The 19725-nt window shown below is 33.7% G+C and overlaps 12 protein-coding genes across 12 annotated transcripts; 5 read left to right on the forward strand and 7 right to left on the reverse strand.

The window, feature by feature from the left end:
- Nucleotides 1-258: 258 nt before the first annotated feature.
- Nucleotides 259-474, forward strand: RRG9 (mitochondrial ribosome assembly protein RRG9; the record flags this gene model as incomplete). Its single annotated transcript, XM_019181018.1, has 1 exon — nt 259-474. A coding segment is annotated over one exon (216 nt), but the record flags the coding sequence as incomplete, so codon positions are not given.
- Nucleotides 475-1010: 536 nt separating this feature from the next.
- PEX17 (Pex17p) lies at nt 1011-1643 on the reverse strand (the record flags this gene model as incomplete). Its single annotated transcript, XM_019184328.1, has 1 exon — nt 1011-1643. One exon carries the CDS (start codon nt 1641-1643, stop codon nt 1011-1013), a length of 633 nt encoding a protein of 210 aa, XP_019041169.1.
- Nucleotides 1644-1941: 298 nt separating this feature from the next.
- Nucleotides 1942-4095, reverse strand: MFG1 (Mfg1p; the record flags this gene model as incomplete). The annotated part of the gene is made up of 1 exon (XM_019182926.1): nt 1942-4095. The coding sequence occupies one exon, from the start codon at nt 4093-4095 to the stop codon at nt 1942-1944; it is 2154 nt and encodes a 717-aa protein (XP_019041170.1).
- Nucleotides 4096-4871: 776 nt separating this feature from the next.
- On the reverse strand, nt 4872-6090 carry IES2 (Ies2p; the record flags this gene model as incomplete). Its single annotated transcript, XM_019184036.1, has 3 exons — nt 4872-5917; nt 5974-6023; nt 6086-6090. 3 exons carry the CDS (start codon nt 6088-6090, stop codon nt 4872-4874), a joined length of 1101 nt encoding a protein of 366 aa, XP_019041171.1.
- Nucleotides 6091-6420: 330 nt separating this feature from the next.
- Nucleotides 6421-7627, forward strand: WICANDRAFT_76144 (uncharacterized protein; the record flags this gene model as incomplete). The annotated part of the gene is made up of 2 exons (XM_019184329.1): nt 6421-6587; nt 6646-7627. The coding sequence occupies 2 exons, from the start codon at nt 6421-6423 to the stop codon at nt 7625-7627; spliced, it is 1149 nt and encodes a 382-aa protein (XP_019041172.1).
- A 322-nt stretch (nt 7628-7949) lies between these two features.
- Nucleotides 7950-10049, forward strand: GYP7 (GTPase-activating protein GYP7; the record flags this gene model as incomplete). Its single annotated transcript, XM_019185335.1, has 1 exon — nt 7950-10049. The coding sequence occupies one exon, from the start codon at nt 7950-7952 to the stop codon at nt 10047-10049; it is 2100 nt and encodes a 699-aa protein (XP_019041173.1).
- Nucleotides 10050-10123: 74 nt separating this feature from the next.
- PPN2 (putative serine/threonine-protein phosphatase) lies at nt 10124-10876 on the reverse strand (the record flags this gene model as incomplete). Its single annotated transcript, XM_019180532.2, has 1 exon — nt 10124-10876. A coding segment is annotated over one exon (753 nt), but the record flags the coding sequence as incomplete, so codon positions are not given.
- A 947-nt stretch (nt 10877-11823) lies between these two features.
- Nucleotides 11824-12219, forward strand: YPD1 (Ypd1p; the record flags this gene model as incomplete). The annotated part of the gene is made up of 1 exon (XM_019182927.1): nt 11824-12219. One exon carries the CDS (start codon nt 11824-11826, stop codon nt 12217-12219), a length of 396 nt encoding a protein of 131 aa, XP_019041175.1.
- Nucleotides 12220-12527: 308 nt separating this feature from the next.
- On the reverse strand, nt 12528-14096 carry MGS1 (ssDNA-dependent ATPase MGS1; the record flags this gene model as incomplete). Its single annotated transcript, XM_019181382.1, has 2 exons — nt 12528-13886; nt 13941-14096. 2 exons carry the CDS (start codon nt 14094-14096, stop codon nt 12528-12530), a joined length of 1515 nt encoding a protein of 504 aa, XP_019041176.1.
- Nucleotides 14097-14297: 201 nt separating this feature from the next.
- On the reverse strand, nt 14298-15188 carry PHO13 (4-nitrophenylphosphatase; the record flags this gene model as incomplete). The annotated part of the gene is made up of 1 exon (XM_019181295.1): nt 14298-15188. The coding sequence occupies one exon, from the start codon at nt 15186-15188 to the stop codon at nt 14298-14300; it is 891 nt and encodes a 296-aa protein (XP_019041177.1).
- Nucleotides 15189-15434: 246 nt separating this feature from the next.
- ALG9 (dolichyl-P-Man:Man(6)GlcNAc(2)-PP-dolichol alpha-1,2-mannosyltransferase) lies at nt 15435-17757 on the forward strand (the record flags this gene model as incomplete). Its single annotated transcript, XM_019182928.1, has 2 exons — nt 15435-15768; nt 16142-17757. 2 exons carry the CDS (start codon nt 15435-15437, stop codon nt 17755-17757), a joined length of 1950 nt encoding a protein of 649 aa, XP_019041178.1.
- A 78-nt stretch (nt 17758-17835) lies between these two features.
- ADE12 (adenylosuccinate synthase) lies at nt 17836-19125 on the reverse strand (the record flags this gene model as incomplete). Its single annotated transcript, XM_019184330.1, has 1 exon — nt 17836-19125. The coding sequence occupies one exon, from the start codon at nt 19123-19125 to the stop codon at nt 17836-17838; it is 1290 nt and encodes a 429-aa protein (XP_019041179.1).
- Between the last annotated feature and the right edge of the window lie 600 nt (nt 19126-19725).

Genomic DNA, 19725 nt, shown 5'->3' on the forward strand with positions numbered 1-19725 from the left:
CATTCAAGTATATTGTTAAATCGAACTAAAAGTTCGAGTGCAAAGAGTGATGACGTTGATTCACTGGAGGATAGTAAAGTGAAAATACAGAAGGAAAAGAAACAAGCTAAAACTCTTGACCAAATAATAAAAATTGAAACCAATGAAGCCCCAAAGTTACCTGCTGAAACACAGGAAAGAAGATTATCACCATTACAATTTATGAATCAAGGTAGATCTAAAATACCTGAGAATTGGCGTAAAGATCAAATGATGCCTGAATGGAAAAGACAAAAATATGCATTAGGTGAGAAGTTTAAAGGTAAAGCTTGGAACCCAGTTAAGAAACTTTCAAGAGATGAAATGGAAAGTGTAAGATTGTTGAAAAGAGAATTACCAGATATGACTTCAAAAGATCTTTCGGACCATTTTAAAATTTCACCAGAAGCTATAAGAAGAATTCTTAAATCAAAATGGACTCCTTCACTAGAGGAAGAAGAAGACATATATGAGAGATGGAAAAAGAGAGGTGATAAGATAAAGAACTTGTACACCGAGAAGTATGGCACAGATACAAAAGTCATTATAAAGAATAGTGGAGATGGCTCGGGAGTGAGAGCTAAGTTTGATCGTAAGAACAAGAGATCAAAGTCCAATTCAAAGAAAGGTTCAAAAGATGGGTCAAAGCCTAAAAGGTCTTTTAGAAGAGGTGCTCATTTCGATGATGTGATATTCTAATAAAGTATCGCTACAGAGAACACATATACATGAGCCTGTTGTCATGTAAATATGGGAATGGCATGTCGGCCTTCAATTTATACAGGCTCTTGTGCTTAGTGTTCGGTTTTAATGTGTTATGATACCAGTTATAGAGAGGAAGAGAAAAGTTTTATGTTTATTTAAGGATAACTTCAGGGATGAAGAAAAAAATCATTACAATTCTGCATTTATTATTAATTATTTTGTACATATTGAATTTCATGATAGCATTATTTGTATTTCAGAAAACTTCCTGTACATTGTGAACATTACTATACTTGACCAGTCAAAAATAAACCTTTTATACTTCTGATTTCCTGTTTTAGTTGGTTTGTGATTGTATCATTGGATGCTTGGCCTCTTATTCTTAGCAAGTTGGCCTGGCTATAAGCATCTATTCTTCCTTGAAATTTCTTGATTTGGAAAGTCAGTGGATTCAATTCATCAATTTGTGCATGGTATCTATTATAGTCCTGTAAGCACAGCTTCAAACTCTTCAAACGTTCATTTAAGAGATTTTCATTTTCTGGTTTCTCATCTTCAAAATAGACTGAGGAGGGTTTTGTGTTAACTTCATCAGTTTGAACTTGTGCATCTGAGTAATATTTCTCACCTCTCTTGATTGCGACTGGTGGTAATTTTGTGTCCTTATTCAGGGTGACTAATAGATCTCTTGCTAGCTTTAGCACAAATGCAGCTAATTCATTCCTTCTCTCGTATTGAACCTTTAACAATGGTTGAACGATGAAGATTAATAAGATGTATACTAGTGATAATGTTGTTCCTGATCCATAAAGTAATGATGTGATGTATTTCAACGCTGGAGGTATCGTGATGACCTTTTTGGACTCTGGTATTTCTTCTGGGAATGTTATATCTTCTGGATGAGCATATATGTCTGACATGATGAATACTAGTCTTTTCTATTAAAATGTTGTGTTGATATTCTCATGATTCATTTCTTCGGCAAATTGTTATCTGGGGAGCAAAAAAAGGCCATCGCCAATAACCACTTTGATTCGCGAACGTAATACGACTACGTCAATAGTTAATAAAACTAATTAACATGAAGAATTGAAGTTTTTGAGACTAAAACAGGAAAAAAATTATATAATAACAGTTTTAAATACCCAAAAGAAATAAGTAGAAGTAAACTGGAATTAATGGCTCTAATTATGCAGTGTTGAAACAAATCAAATTTCTCTAACGTTTGGTTTTTTTATTAGCTTTGGCGCCCGATTTGGGGCTATCAGCTGTAGATTTTGGTGAAAGACCATTATCCAGATTACTTTTTCTTCTTCTTTTGGTTAATGTTGATTGTGACATGTCTAACGGTGGAACTTTACCAGCACCTCTTGGTACTGGTGAGTTTGCCATATTTAACGGTGATTTTTTATCATCAGCACCACCTGGTTTACTTGAAGCAGGTCTTGAATTTGGATTTTTTAAATCTTGTTCACTTTTATTGCCTTTATTAGCCAATAATGATTGACTCACAAATGCATCAAGGGAGTTCAAAGGGCCTGTTGTATCTGAAGTAATTGAAAACAGCATCAAACTTTTCAAGTGTGCCATAACATCAGAGACTTGCATAACTCTCATGACACTTTCTTGCAAACCAAAGTTGGACATACTATGGAAAACTTTATAATTTGATCTAAAGTTTGTTAAAAGTTGTAATCTTTTACTTTCCGCAGACTTTGCAGATGAATTATCATTTTGATTAGCAAATAAATCCTTAACTTTAGCTTCATCTGATAATATTTTTTCCAAAGATGGCCACTCGACACCAGGTATAAACACATGGGTTTGGAAGTCTAACCAATCCAATTTCAAGTTTTGATTCAGTATACCTCTAATATTACCATGAATATTCACATAAGAACCATCTGAATAATAATGAGTGAAACAGCATCTTGAACTTTCCAAATATGTGGTACCATTAGCCAACACTTGTGTTCTCAATAATCCAGGTTGTATTTCCATTCTCACAACACCAGATTGAATAATGGAAAAAAAGAATCTCGGTATAATTGGGACACTAAATTCAAATTGTCTTGAATCAACACCACTTTTAACAGAATACCTAAGAACACCAATCTCACTAAAATAATCTGTTATAATTTTCCTCCAATACAGTATATTTTTAGTACTATCAGACCTTACACCTATCAGTTCACAAAAATCTAAAAATTTCAAAGTTGCCAAATTCGACATTTGTTTTCTAAAATTCATGATATTTAATGTAGCTTGATTCAATGGACCTTGTGATCCCGTCGAGCCTGCTGAACCTGGTGCTTGCGGATTCTGTTGTTGTTGTGGTCCAGGTGCTTGTTGTGGTTGAGGTTGTTGTTGCGATTGTTGTTGTGGAGCTTGACCTTGTTGAGGAATATTACCAGTGTTAATTACTCCCTGTGGGCCTCTATTTATCATTGAAGCACCTGCAGTGACTGGTCTTTGTTGAGGCATTTGGCCCTGTGCCACACTAGGCATTCTTGATCCTTTATTATCTAGTTTTGGACCTTGTTGAGCACCCATTTGCGCTTGTTGTGGTAGTTGCTGAGGTGTAGCAGCTTGTTGTGGAGTAGGTTGTTGCTGTGGAGTTGGTTGTTGAGGTTGGCGACCAGGTTGAACTTGATGTTGTTGTAAAGGTGTTGGGTGCTGAGACTGAGGTTGTTGAAAGGGATGAGCACCCTGAAGCTGTTGCTGTTGCTGTGGATGTTGTTGCTGTTGTTGCTGTTGGTTCGGCTGCTGTCCAGGAAATTGTTGTTGTTGTTGTTGTGGAATAGCCTGTTGTTGTTGCGGTATTTGGCCTTGGAACTGTTGAGGCATCTGATTCTGGGGAGCAGCGATAGCAGCATTTATCCCTGAAGCTTGTGGGTTCTGATGAGGATGTTGCTGTTGTTGTTGTTGAAGCTGCTGGTTCTGCATTTGCATATACATTTGATTTTGTTGTTGAAGTTGTTGAAGGTATTGTTGATATTGTGGATTATTTCTATTGGGGTCTTGCATATTTGCGTAATGAGCTTGAGCTTGTAATGCTGCCATCTGCTGAGGATGTATATTTGCATTTGGCATGGCTCTGAAGTTTGGGTTGTTCATTCCAAAGTTCATGGCATTCATTGGCATATTGTTGTTCCCCATCATTCCACCTGGAGGCATTCCACCATTAACATTACCCATAGCAGCTGAAGGATTGATTTGTGGGTGATGTTGTTGTTGAGGATTCATTTGCTGTTGATTTGGGAGGTGATTGTTGTTATCATCAATGTTTCCTCCATTATTGTTTGGGGTTGATGTTTGGGAACCATTAGGTTTCGCTAAGGGATTGATTTTCTGTGCTTTTTTGGTTGACATGTATAAGATCCGTGACAAATTCAGTTAAAAAAGAACAAAACACTATGAAATGTGGGAGATAGGGTGAGGAAACTGTGAAATTGACTATGATAAAGGGTATTCTTTTCGATTAAAACGACCTATGCATAACCTGGTGTATGAAGTAAACAACAATAGGACCCAGGAACTAACTTTAACCAATTGTGATGAATTCAGTTCAAATCTAACTTGCTAAAATAAGAAGCAGCAGCGGTCAATATATTCTTGTAAATAAACGAAATGGATTGAGATATGGCTCTAATGAGGCGCCGTTGAAGGTGTACTGTGATGTAGATTCTTGCAATATTCCCTTTCCTTATGTTTTTTAGTTTTAACAAAACGGAAATTGTCAGGTATTATGAAAGATTCCTATCTCGAAAAAAAACCAATTTTTCGCGGTTTGGGCAACACTCGCGAAAACGGGGACCTGCCAAAAGGAATTAATGCGGACAATAGAATTCGATGATTGGAAAGGGATTATGAAATTTGGGAGTAGAATGGGTTAAAGAATTAGAATCTACTGCTTATTTGCTTTACAATGAATGTGTTTTGAGTACGATACCTTCAATAACAAATTAAGCATGTCTCAAAAACTAAGCTTCGGCGCTTTAATTAATATTTGTACAGTGATTTTCCGTGTCAAAAAAAGGTAGTTTTCAGGAACATTTTCATTTTTTTAGCCGGCGATGATTTCAATTTTCTACTACAGAATCAAACTGACAAACATTAATCATTCAATTAACAAATTTGATATTTCATTAATCCATCAAAGGTTCTGGAACCCGTAAGGCTAGAGTGTCCTTTTTAGAGACCCACGTAAATAGAGCCTCGTGTTGAATTTGTGGCCGTCTAGGTTTCTCTTTCAAGTTGACCTCTTCATCCTCTTTTAAGGTAGCTGCACTCACTTTACCAGCTCTTCTTTTCAATAATTTGTTAATGGTTTCTTGTTTCTCTTCTTCCAACTTTCTTTCCGTTAGATTCTTACGCTTTCTAGCAATTTCTGCTTTTCTCAATTGATTTTCCTCATCTGTTAATACTCTTCTCTTGTGAACATCATTACTTAGTGACAACAATTGTTGGTCTTGTAGTTGTGTTACGCCTGTTTCTTCATTCTCTAGTTTTGCCCTTTGTCTTTCAGTCATTTTCGTGACATCTGGCGTATACTCAGTTTCTTCATCTGTCAATAACAATTCATCATCAAGGGCAGGAGTTGGAATAACATTTTCACTATCAGATACTATATCATCTTCATCATCATAGTTGACATCATTTGTGGCAACTCTCTTTGGCCTTCCTACACCTCTCTTTGAAACCGGTGGATCTGGTTTTGTTTGAGTTATCTTTCTAGCCTTCTTTGGTTTCTTCACTTCAATTTCATCATCAAAATCATCATCTAAGTCATCCTTTATTGGATTACGCTCTCTTTTCGAGGTTGGGAGTTTAATTTTCAGACTTAAGGAACGTTTCTTTTGTGGGACAGGTGTTTGTAATTCATCTTCAGGTTCATCAACGTCGTCGTCGTCGACATCATTTATCTTAAAGTTGGCATCATCGTCATCATCTGATAGCGCTTGGTCATCATCATCTTCTTGTGCATCACTAGCGAATTCATCCTCTTCGTCATCTTCATCCAATTCATCTTCATCTGCACCAACGCCGTCATCTTCCTCGACATCAACCTCATCGTCATCATCTTCCTCTTCACCTTGGTCCTCGTTATCATTATCCTCATCTTCTTCGTCATCTTCATCCACAGAATCATCAATTGAATCATCAAATCCTTCTTCATTTCCAGCTGTTTTCACTATATCATACCTTTGTTAGTTTATGCTATGCACAATCAAACAACAGATAACTCACCTTGAGCAACGCTTTTTCCCTCGTTAATTTCAGCATCACTCTCCACTGAGCTGAGTTCTGATTCTTCTGACGAATTCATTCTAGCTTCTTTAACCAATTATAATCAAATTACACCATCTCTACGCAATTAAATCTTATTTCCTTCACGTTTAAAATCACCAGAATCCCAACATCCCAACACCACACACAAAATTTAAAAAAAAACCAAAAAAACCTTTGAAAATTGTCAGTCTCTGCCAAAATCCAGAATTTTAATCCATTCTTGACACAGCAAAAATTGACTGATTTTGTTTACATTACAAAGGTCAACAAACCCATAAGGCTATTGGCAGATTCACACTACAAGGACCATCCAACAAGCCACAAGTTCATCTGCTCCTAGGACTACGCGCTCACTAACAAGTCCCTATCCAAAGCTATTTTGCCCTCGACGGAAGCCACGCCACCATGTCAACAACAACAACTTCGGGCCATGAAGGCTCACCTATTGAGATCAAAAAATGTTCACGTTGTCGTGTCAAGAGAAACCATGAATCCCCAGAACAACTAGCCAAATATGCTACTTGTATTAGCTGCAGAACAAAGAGAAAAGTTGTCAAGACCCCTATTGATACGTGAGTATACACATGTTTCTCCCCCTTAAATACAACATACTAACATTGTTTACATTAGTGCTGCTTTACCAAACATGTATACTGATTATATTGCTTTCATCAACAAAATCAAGCTGAATACTCAACAAGATATTTTGCAACATCGTTATAGAGGTTCCACAGATCCGGAAGTTTTCAAAAGATACCAAGTTAACTCTGAAATTGACCCAGGTACTTATCAATACATTGGTAAACAATTGATTGAATTTTATATTCATCCTTTAATGGATGCCACCGGTTATAGATTCCCAGTTCGTGATTATCATAAAGGTGGTCGTAAAACTAAAAAAATCACTTTTATGTTTATTTGCAGTCAAGATCAAGGTAAACAAAGAAAATCAAGATCAAATAATGAAAGACAAATTCAAAATAAATTAAAAGTTGAAGATTGTGAATCCAAAGTTTCATTAAACTATAGTTTACCAGATGGGATCATTCAAATCATGTATAATCACAAGACTCATCCACCTTATGCATGGAAAAAACATTCAATTAGAGATGAAGATCATAATCATAATCAATTTGTCGGTGATAATCACCATTATCAACAACAACAAGAACAACAAAGAGCTATTCAACAAGCAGCTATGAACTTGGTTGATGTTCAAAATTTGGCTCAATATAACCAATTACAAAACTTGGCTCAATATTCTCAACAATTACAGTATAATTCATCTCCATCTCAAAGCCAAGCTCAACCTAGCCAACAATCTAACCAACAGCAAGGACAATCACCACAAGCGGTTGCATATGCTCAACAGGCCCAAGCACAAGCTCAGCAATACCAACAAGCTCCTTACCAACAGACTCCTACATATGGTGAAAGTCAATCCCAAACTCCTCAGACTCAATCACATCCACAATCCGAAGAACCTGAACAAGCTGGTCAATTATTACCACATCAAGAAGCCTTGAATCAAATCATTCCAGATCCTGTCAAGAAGGATGACAAGATTTCTGATGACAATATTGATAAAGAACTTATCGGTTTGAACAAGTGATTCCTTGAGCCACGTTATATTATTTTTTTGTGTTAAATTGCTGATTGTTGTTTCATTTTTTTCTTTTCCCATTCTTACCATTTCTTCTTTTTATTGTATTTTTAGTGTGTTTGTCCTTTTTTTATTTGTATATTAGTTTAGAAAAAAATATTTGTATTGTCTGTCAAATTGTACTGGTTTTGGGCAGAAAAAAAAAGATTGCGCCTATAATTATATTTAACTCTCCTTGTTACATGATCAAGCTCAATTAACAAGTGTTTAAGCTTCTATCCAATCCAAACCTGGCAAGAGAGCTAAACCAATTTGAGAAAGTACCAACATCATGAGTGCAAAGAGTTTTCCTCCAGGGAAGGTTGATCTAATCTATTCCAAATCAAAAGTCTACGTACATCCAAATAAGAACTCCAAGGAAAACATACCAGGTTTCCTATATTTCATAAAGGAATCTTCAATTTCAACAGATAGAGAACTATTATTTGGCTGGACACCTGAACATTACCTAACTCAATCAGATTTAGAAGTTTTCCAAAAAGTTGATTTGGATTCAATAAATGTCAATTTGCCATCCAATTTCAAAAATCATCATAATTTTATCAAGAGACCTTCCACGTTTGGATCTTTTTCATTTAGTATAAGTTTAGGAAACCTTTTCAGTATACAGATCCGTCCACCATCTCTTGGTTGGTGGTATGGCTCAATCATTATCAATACAAGAAGTTCAAGTGATAAATTACCTGTTGTATTTTTCCATGATGATGAATGTCCAAGTACACAACGTGAACAAAGTTTGAAAAATAAAAACTTCGATCCATTTGGTGATGATAATGGATTATTTTGGGGTGGTTTACAAATGTTGGATTTTTTGAAAAACGTTGCAGTTGTGGAGAAGTCAAGTTTAGAAAATAGTATATTGTTGATTAATCCAACTTTAATGGATTTGAATAATTTCAGTCCAACTAATATTGCTGATGACAATAATGCGAAAAAGAATCCTTTTGATTTTAAGAAGATGTTGAATGATGCAAGATGGTCTGTATTGGAAACTTTAGCTCGTGTAACAAAATTCACCAAGAAATCTGTTGATAATGTTCTTGATGAAAGTCCATTACCTATTAAGAATTTGTTAAAGAATCCTGAAGTGCAAAGAGTTAATGATGAGTTTGATACTGCAAGAGTTTATTTAGCTAAATGGGCAATGGGGGTTCAAGAAGAGGCTGAAAAGACTAGAAAGCAAATAATATTGGATGAAAATTCAAGAGATTTATTATCTAAAGAACTGGGATTAAATTTTGATAAATTATTGCCAGAAGAGATTCTACAAGCACATGAACGTCATAGAGAAGTTAGTAAACAAGAATGGGATTCATTTTTCGATCATACGGGAAGATTATTGATTACTGTTAATGAAGTTAAGAATAGAATTTTCCATGGTGGGTTGAATCAAGTTGTCAGATCTGAAGCATGGTTATTTTTGTTGGGAGTTTATCCATGGGATAGTTCAAGTGCGGAAAGATATGAATTGAATAAAGTTTTAAGAAGAGATTATGAAACTTTGAAATCTAAATGGCAAGATGATAAAGAGATTCAACAAGATGAATATTATAAGGATCAAAAATTTAGAATCGAGAAAGATATACAAAGAACTGATAGAAATTTGGAGATTTATAAGAATCATGGAACCGAAGAAGGAGAAGATGAAGGTGATGATGATGATTTTGATGTTTCTAATGTTAGAAATCCACATTTGTTTAAACTTCGTGAAATTTTGTTAACTTTTAACCAATATAATGATAAATTGGGTTATGTTCAAGGTATGACTGATTTATTATCACCAATTTATGTTACATTACAAGATGATTCGTTGAGTTTCCATTGTTTTGTTAGATTTATGGATCGTATGGAGAGAAATTTCCTAAGTGATCAATCTGGAATGAGAGATCAAATGAATACATTGAATGAATTGGTCCAATTTATGTTGCCAGAATTATATATCCATTTAGAAAAATGTGACTCTAATAATTTGTTCTTTTTTTTCAGAATGTTGTTGGTTTGGTTCAAAAGAGAATTTATTTGGGATGATGTTTTAAGATTATGGGAGATTTTATGGACAGATTACTATAGTTCACAATTTCATTTATTCTTTGCGTTAGCTATTTTACAGAAGAATGAAAAAATTATAATCAATCATTTGAGACAATTTGATGAAGTCTTAAAATACATCAATGATTTATCAATGACTTATAAATTGAATGATTTATTGACAAGATCGGAATTGTTGTTTTTGAAGTTTAGAAAAATGGTTGAAATTATTGATAGATCATCTGAACCCTCTGATGCTAAAAGTCCAATAAATGATAATTTAAGATTATTATTATCTAAAGAGTTGGTTATTCAAAAGGAAACAACAAGGGTACAAGGGTAAATGAGGGGATATATTTATGATGTCTATGAAATTTATTTATATGCAATATAATTTCTGTAGCAATTAACAATGGTCTAACACTTTACACTAATCAACTCTTGTTTATATACAACTTGTTTTTTGGAAATTTCTTCAACCCAAATAACCATAGCACTCAATTCACCACCATAAACACAACCTGAATCCAAACCTTTTGAATATTTTTTCAAATTCAAACCAAGAGACGCATGATGACCATAATAAACCACGTTTCTATCTTTTTTACTTATAGTTTTCTCAAAAGAATTATAATCTCTATACCAATCTTTATCAATATTCAACAGGTCTGTCAAATTTTGGCTTTCAAGGGAAACTTCAGGGAATAAACCTAAATGAGAAGCTACTCCATTCAATGGGTTGAGAAATTCATCTTTAGAATTTTGGAAAGGAACAGGACCTAGCCCCATTATTAATGGCATTGATGAAATATAATCAACTTGTGATGGAGTTAATTTTCTTGCAATGTATAATTCTTTATCAAATTTCCCATTTTTAGGTGTAGCAAGAAATGAATCATTATCTATTTTAATTTCTTGGAAATTGTTATATTTTGACAATATTGATAATTCATGATTACCCAATATACCAAACCAATTTTCATTGATTGCAAATTCTAAAACTTTTAAAGAATCAGGACCTTTTGATAAGAAATCACCAAGCATTAGAACTGAATCTTGAGAAGATGTATAGTTTAGTTTATTCAAGAGGGAGATCAATGGGGTATAGGAGCCATGTATATCACCTATTAGGATCAATCTTTTTGATGATTTATCTTTTTCATCCTTCTTAATGTCCACCAGTGAGTTATAATTCTCATGATTTGATAGCTGAGACTTGTGATCATATGTAGATAAGGGTATTAGATGGACTGGTAAATGTTTATATTTGGCTAGGTTTGGGATTGTGATTCTTTCAGGTTGTGAAGTTGGTAGATAGATGAATAGATAGTAGATGAAGGGGAGAGATATCAGACCAAATAGCCAGTATTTGGCCCTGTTGAAAGTGTATTGCTCTTCCTCTTCCTCCTGGTCAGTTGAGTGTATCGTCTGGTAGTTCATTGGAGGTCTTGTGAAGTCAAGAGAAGTGGAAAGAGCTGAGCATTATTGAATTATTTTAGTTTTAATGGTTTTGAAGGTGCTGCACGTGCTTGTGAAGGTGATGATGGTGTCTGGATGTATTGCTTAGTAATTGCTGACTGTATTTTGTTCTTGCTTATCTCATCATGACCTCATAATTAAAATTAATTTAATTCAACCCATAATCAACACAATGAAAACAGGTTGAATTGGAACAAAATTATTTTAATACAATTAAACAATTTCATAACACTTTATACCTTTATCATTTATCATATTATTACCAATATACCTACCCAAATCCACATACTATTACTTAATCAATTAATTAATCGTTGTATTGCCATTACGTAATTGCCAGCGTATTTTGATCGATTCCAGAAGCTCTGAACTGCTAAAAAAAAATTCGTCACGAAAAATACATCGAATCAACAAAATTGTATATGAAACAACATAGAATTTTATACACAATTGAATACCCAAACATCATTAGCTAGTATCAGAGAAAGCCCTAATAAAACCATACCAAGGCTGGCTAATCATCTACACATTTACACACTTATCCTCACCTGAATCATTCATTATTTATCAAGTTTTTCAAATACCGCGTTACACCCCATAAACACAACAATTTATATACTATACTTTCCATACACACAATGACTACAGATATCATAAACTGGACAATCTTCAATGAATTGCAAACAATGGATGAAGATGAACCAGGGTTTTCAAAATCTTTAATTCAAACATTCATTGAACAAGCTCAAGAAATTTTCAAAGATATTGATTCAAAATTAGATTCAAAAGAACCAGATTTAAATAGTTTATCATCATTAGGTCATTATTTAAAAGGTAGTGCAGCTTCATTGGGTCTAGTCAAGATTCAAGAACAATGTGAACGTATTCAAAACTATGGGTTAAAGAAGAATTTTGATGGTGGTTTAAATGATAGAAATTGGGAAGATGCTATAAAAGAAGCTTTAGAAAAAGCTAGAGAAGAATTTGTTAATGCAAGAAGTTTTTTTTCAGATTATTATAAAGAAGAGTTGTGAAGAGAGGGAGAGAATAAAACGTTATTTGACGTGATTGCTTGTTAGTACTTGTGTGCTTAAAATTTTTTTTATTTGTTAGTTAATGACCTGATCTTTTATTTTAATGTTTGTGCTTTTTTAATTTCCTTTGACTTCTTCTTTTTTATCAATTATGCATCTTTAATTTATTACAAATATTATTATATTTTCCCCTATTGTCTTTCATTAATGACATAGGAGCCTACATTTTACTGCCACTAGTTCTTTTTCTTTTATCTTAAGTATGTCATTGAAATTTGAAAAAAAAACTTCATATATTATACTTGTAATCATAAATCAGGATCAACAATATCACCTAAATGTTTCCCATCAAGGAATTTCAACCCTTTCAATTGTTTTGGTAAATACTCTTGTGAAACTTTCCCATCTTTGAAATCCGGATTATATTTATAATCTTTCCCATAATCCATCTCTTTCATCAATTTAGTTGGTGCATTTCTTAAATGTAATGGGATTGGAGCACCACTCAAAGTAGGTTCATTATTCAAAACATTTTTAATTTTTTTCCAAGCTCTATAAATCTCTACAGATTTTGGAGCTTTGGCTAACTTAACTGCACATTGTACTAATGCCAAATCAGCTTCTGGTAATCCAACCATCGTTACAGCTTGATATGCCGCAATGGCAAATGGTAAACAACTATCATCCAAAACACCAACATCTTCACTTGCTATTCTAATCATTCTTCTTGCAATGTATAATGGATTTTCACCACCTTGTAACATTAATCCTAAATACCACAATGCAGCATCTGGATCAGAGCCTCTTATTGATTTATGGAATGCACTTATGGTATCATAATGTGAATCTCCAACTCTATCATATAATAAATGAGTCTTCTGTAGGATTGGTTTTAAATCTTCTACTTCAATAGTTGTACCGGAATCTTTATGATGATAATGAGAATCAATCAATTCCAATAAATTTATAGAGATTCTTGAATCTCCATTTGATAAATCTGCAATATAATCAATTGATTTTTTGGTAAATGTTAATAATGACTTGTTGCAAATCAATTTTCTAATTTTATTTAAATGTAATATCCCCTTATTCAAAACCCTATGAATCTCTTGAATTTCCAATTTCGACAATTTGAAAACTTTACAACGACTCAATAGGGCATTATTCAATTGGAAACTTGGATTTTCAGTAGTTGCACCAATTAATATAACATCACCCTTTTCGACAAATGGTAGGAAAAAATCTTGTTGATTTTTATTATATCTATGAATCTCATCACAAAAAACAATAGTTTTCCTCTTTGTCAAAAAAAACTCTTTTGAACAATTTTCAAAAATTTTTCTTAAATCTTGTAATCCTGAATTTGTTGCATTAATTTCAATAAATTTTTGTCTTGTCCTTTGTGAAATTATTCTTGCAATTGTGGTCTTGCCTACACCTGGTGGACCCCATAGAATCAAAGAAGGTATTGTGTCATTTTCAATAAACCCTCGAAGTATACCACCTGGTCCAATTAAATGTTGTTGACCAACGTATTCATCTAATGTTTTCGGTCTTAGGCGTTCACTTAATGGTGTTGATAATTGAGATCGTAGTTGTTTGATTTCTGTATCTTTATCAGGGGTAGATGATGGCGTAGGTTTGGGTAGTGGAGTTGGAACTTCTGGCTTTAAAGGTGTTTGTCTTTTTGGAGTTGGTTCTTGTTCTTCATCATCTTCAACAACTATTGGATCTTCATTTGAAAGTTTACGCTTTTGACTAAAAGAAGATAAAATAGATGCCTGTTTTGGAGCAGGTTTGGAGTGTTCACATTGGTCTAGATGAGCATTGATCTTGTCCAGGTGTACGTTTTTACCACATATTGGACATGAAACCATTATGTCTTTTGGATGGTTTTTTGGATGGCGAATTGTAGAAATTTTGAATGTTTTTGTTTTGATTTAAAACGCGTTTTAACCGGATCGTGTTTGGCTGAAATAGCCGGTCATTTAGCCGGTCTTCAATTAAAATACAATTAAAATCAATAAAATTAAACAAATTATAACAAATTTATAAATAACATAAAAATCTATAGCTCTCTACTTGTATAGTTCTCCGATAACTCCCAAACTATCAGCATAAAATTTAGGTGCCCCAGTCTTGAGGACATTGTCTTCAGTTTCAATACCAGTTAAAACTAATAAAGTACCCAATCCACCATCATTACCAAATTTGATATCAGTGTTTAAACGATCACCAACCATAATGGCTCTAGATCTATCCAATCCTTTATCAGCCACAATAGCATCCAACATATTTTGATTTGGTTTACCACATGCAATAGATTCACGACCAGAAGAATAAGCAACACTTTCAATTATTGAACCTGCACCTGGCAAGATTAACCCCTTTTGAGGAAAAGTAGAATCTATATTTGTAGCCAAGAATTCAACATTAGGATCTTGTAAATATTGTAAAGTTATAGCCAATCTATGATAATTAACTTTAGTATCTAAACCTGTAATAACTGCACCAACTGAAGAATCTTTTGGTAAAAAAGGTGTTGTATTTGCATCAAATTTTTCATCCAATCTTGCATCAGTACCACCAATTGAAGTATATCCCAATTCTTTCAATTCTTCTTCAATACCGGATTCACCCATAACCCAAACTTTCTTATCAAGAGGTAATTTAATAAATTGATGAAGATAAGTTGCACTTGCATAAGCTGAACCGAAAATTTGTTCTTTTGAAACTTTTAAACCAAATTTTTCAAATTTTTTAGTATAAGCTTTTCTTGATTTTGTTGAGTTATTTGTAACAAAGATAACTTGTTTATTTAAACTTGTCAATAGTTCAATACTCTCCACTGCACCTGGGATAGCATGGTCTCCTAACCAGATAACACCATCACAGTCGAAAATAAACGTATCGTAGTTTTGCAAAAGTTGGGAAACTTGTTCCTTTGAAGTGATTTTAGTAGGTGACATTCTTGTTGATGGAGTGAGTAAATTTGAAAAGATATTTAAAATAACACTCAGTTTCTTTTATACTTGATTTTATTCAATTTGACTCAAATTTCTCATCATGAGCCGAAAACGAAGAAAATCAAAGTTGATTTTGTAAAACGCATTCGCGAACTCGATTTCTACAAAATGACGAAAAAATGAATTCAATTCGATTCAAATTCAGGAGAGAAATCATCAGCTTTAAATCACTAAATCACATTTAAAACCATGGCACAAGACTTACCACCAGTCGGAGGCTACGACCCTATCCAATGGAAACGTAACTTACCTTCAAGAGGCATCCGTCCTGCCTATTTCCTCGCTGGGACATTGCTGGTGATGGGGTATGGCTGGTACAGAGTTGTTCAGGGGATCCAAGAAAGAAGAGAATTGCACCGTGAGAAGATCTGGGCTAGGATCTATATGACCCCGTTGCTTGTGGCTGAGACGGACAGAGACAGCGTGAGACGGTTCTATGCTGACAAGGAGCGTGAAGCTGAGATTATGAAGGATGTTGATGGTTGGGTGCCTAAGCAAAGTGTTTACAACGATGGGAGATTCCGTAATCCAGTGTACACCTGGGTTGGCAGCAGCAAGACATGATGAACTCTATTTATCACTTATTTATCTATTTATTATCTATTTATTACTTATTTATTCTATGAGAAAACATGTTTTTATTTCATTTTGTAGTGTTCAGGTTTTCCACTTCACGAAAAAAAAAATTGTAAACATGTCATCAACAATCAACTTGATTCAAACCCAATTGAACACCACCTCAAAATGGGCACAATAAACTTGAAAGACAGCTGGACACTCATCTTGATCTCGGTGAGAGTATGGTGTGTTTTCTACTCCATAATCCCTGATTGTGATGAAGGTTAGTACAATTCCTTCCCTCTATTATTATGACCCAACTAACATTTTCCAAAAAGTATTCAACTATTATGAACCATTGAATTTCCTTCTACGAGGATTTGGTAAAGAAACTTGGGAATACTCACCAGTCTATGCTATAAGATCATGGGCATACCTACTTCCCTACTCAATCCCACTATTCCCAATCACCAAAGCCATTGATACATTCCAACTACAACCACAAATTGCATTTTATTCAACAAGATTACTTGTTGTTTCATTCACATTATATTCAGAACTACACCTTTATGGGACTTTGAAAAATTCAATAGATTTCGACTTATCTGGGCTCTACATACTATTTTCAGCTTTATCACCAGGAATGTCCCATGCTTCAGTGGCTTTATTACCTTCAAGCTTTGCCATGAATTGTACATGTCTCGCCATGAGTAATTTGATTAAATATTTCCACAAAAGGGCAATGAAGAATGCATTACTCGTGACTTTTTGGTTTGCAATTGGTGGGTTATTTGGTTGGCCATTTGTTTTGATCCTTGCAGTTTTACCAACTCTTGTTGTGATCAAGCAGAATATTCACATTTTCAAATTGTTTAAAAGATTTGTTGGGTGGTCAATCTTTATCGTTTTAGTATTGATTGGTATTTGTGTGGAAATTGATTCACAATTCTATCAGAAGACCGTTTTGGTTCCATTAAACATCGTTTTATATAATGTTGTGTTTGCTGATGAAAATGCAGGTCCAAATATCTTTGGTGTGGAACCATTATCTTATTATATTATCAATTTATTGTTGAATTTCCATCTTTTGGCTATATTGGGTTATATTGGTGTTGCTTTAGTTCCATTATTAAGCTCAATCATTTCAATTTCCAAAAACAATAAGTTATCATCATTGGAAACATTGACTATTTTATCTCCAATAGTAGTTTGGAGTGGGATTTTCTTCAGTCAACCACATAAAGAGGAAAGATTTTTGTATCCAATATATTCAATAATCATATTATCTGCAAGTTTTACAACTAGATATATTTTGGAATCAATTTCAGTTGCTGTGAATAAATTCATTAAAAAACCAGCAAAACTTGGAAATTTGTTTTACTTGATTGGATTATTTTCAATCCTCGCAAACGTTAAAATCATTTCAATCCTTAGAATCAATTCATTATCAAGTAATTACATTGCACCATTGAATGTTTATAATCATATCCCTGCAAATGCTAGTGGTAATTTATGTGTTGGTAGAGAATGGTACAGGTATCCAAGTTCATTCTTCTTACCAAAAGACTTGAGACTACGTTTTATTAAATCAAATTTTGATGGTTTATTACCAGGTGATTTTAATGAAACTTTATCCACTTTAGATTCAATAAGTTCAATCCCACCAAATATGAATAATTTAAATAAATTTGATCCATCAAAATTATTTGAATTTGATCAATGTGATTATGCTATTGATATTAATCAACCAATTGATCAAGAAACAAATGAAATCGGGTTCATTGATGAACAAAATAATGTTAGAAAGGGTTGGGAATTGATTCATTCTGAACAATTTTTAAATAATCCAGAAAGCGTAGGTCCTGCAAGAATCTTGAAATTTCCAAAACCTTTCCCACAAATCCCTGGTTCTGAATTGGTTTATCATCAATACAACTTGTATAAAAAAAAATAATGATACTACACATCAATATGATCTATAAAATGAGAAATTGTATTCTCTCTAATATACATGTATAGAATTAAAAAGGTATTAGTTGACAGGTTTTGACAACATTGATTCTCTACCTGGACCGGTACCAACCCATTCAATTGGAACACCAAGATAATCTTCAATGAATTTCAAATATTTTTTGGCATTTTCTGGTAATTCATCATATTTTTTAATTTGAGTAATATCTTGTTCCCAACCTGGTAATGTAACATATTCAACTTCAACTTTACCCAATTTATTTAAATCTTCTGGGAATGAATTTAATTTATGACCATTTAATGAATATGAAACACCAACTTTAATATCTTTAAAAGTATCCAAAACATCCAATTTAGTGATATTTAATGATGTATAACCATTAATTAAAGTTGAATATTTTAAAACAACTAAATCTAACCAACCACAACGACGCTTTCTACCAGTGGTGACACCATATTCAGCACCAATGTTTTGTAGTTTTTCACCATCTTCGTTCAACTGCTCAGTTGGGAATGGACCTTCACCAACTCTTGTTGTATAAGCTTTAACAACACCATAAATGTTTTTAATAGCTTTTGGTGGAATACCCAACCCGGTTAAAACACCACCGATACCTGTAGAGGATGAAGTAACATATGGATAAGTACCAAAATCAATATCCAACATAAGAGCATTAGCACCTTCAACCAAGATTTTTTTATCTTTTGATAGGGCATCATGCATAAATTCAATTGAATCAACAACATGAGGTTTTAATAATTCTTTATATTTTTTATATCTTGATAATTCTTCCTCAATATCATATTCAAATTCACCATATCTTTGCATTCTTGTTGTTACTAATCTTCTATATCTAGTTTCAAATTCACCCCAAGCTTCAGATTCATCGTTAACTAAATGATGAACTCTAATACCAGATCTTGAAGCTTTTGTTGAATAAGTTGGACCAATACCTTTACCAGTTGTACCAATTGATTTCTTATTTTCAGATAATTCAGCTTCTTTTAATTTATCAGTTCTTTGATGGAAATCGAAAACCAAATGAGCTCTTGAAGAGATAAATAATCTATCTCTACAATGTAATCCTTTTTTTTCCAAGTTTTCCAATTCTTCAAATAAGGAAGGAACATGAACAACAACACCTGAACCAACTAAGTTTTGACATTTTGGGTTAACTAAACCTGAAGGTAACATATGGAAATCATATTTGACACCATCAACAACAATAGTATGACCAGCATTATTACCACCTTGACATCTGGCACAAACATCGATATCTTCACACAAGATATCAACTAGTTTACCTTTACCTTCATCACCCCATTGGGAACCAAGAACAACGTCAGCCATGATTAAGAACTTTTATCTAAGATATTTCTATTGTAATCAACCAAGTATAGGATACTAAAGTTAATGAACGAATACACGTTACCAACTCAAATGGAAATATTCAAGGGTAAAAAAATTTTAAGCAGCACCAAATCCTTTTATGGGAAACAGATGCACCGAGAAAATGACTCAGTGTGTGTGCCAGTTGATGGACTGGTTAAATCAAACTTGACCAAGGTTAAAGGAGCCCTCCGCGAAATATTGATTGATTTTAATTTCGTCTCACTGACTCTGAAACAGGAATAGGATTCTCAGAGAGATACAATTAATTTGATAGGATTGATGGTTATAAATACAAAAAAGTTTTATATAGAATTTTATACAAATCTAATCTACGGAACTTAAATCAAATACCCTTTAAATCTGAACAACTCAATCTCACACTGATCACCACGAGTTTGACTCTGTGAAGTTGAGAATTGCTTTGATGTTGGCCCAAAAGCAAAAAAGCAAAACATAACGACACGTGATAAAATGGCAGATTTGCAAAACGCATTCGCGATTGTCTTTTTTGGTAAAGGGCCACGCACAAGCCAATTTTTTTTGGCGCTGGTTTTTATT

This window comes from Wickerhamomyces anomalus (assembly GCF_001661255.1).
Source record: "Wickerhamomyces anomalus NRRL Y-366-8 unplaced genomic scaffold WICANscaffold_1, whole genome shotgun sequence".
Lineage (NCBI taxonomy): Eukaryota > Fungi > Ascomycota > Saccharomycetes > Phaffomycetales > Wickerhamomycetaceae > Hansenula > Hansenula anomala.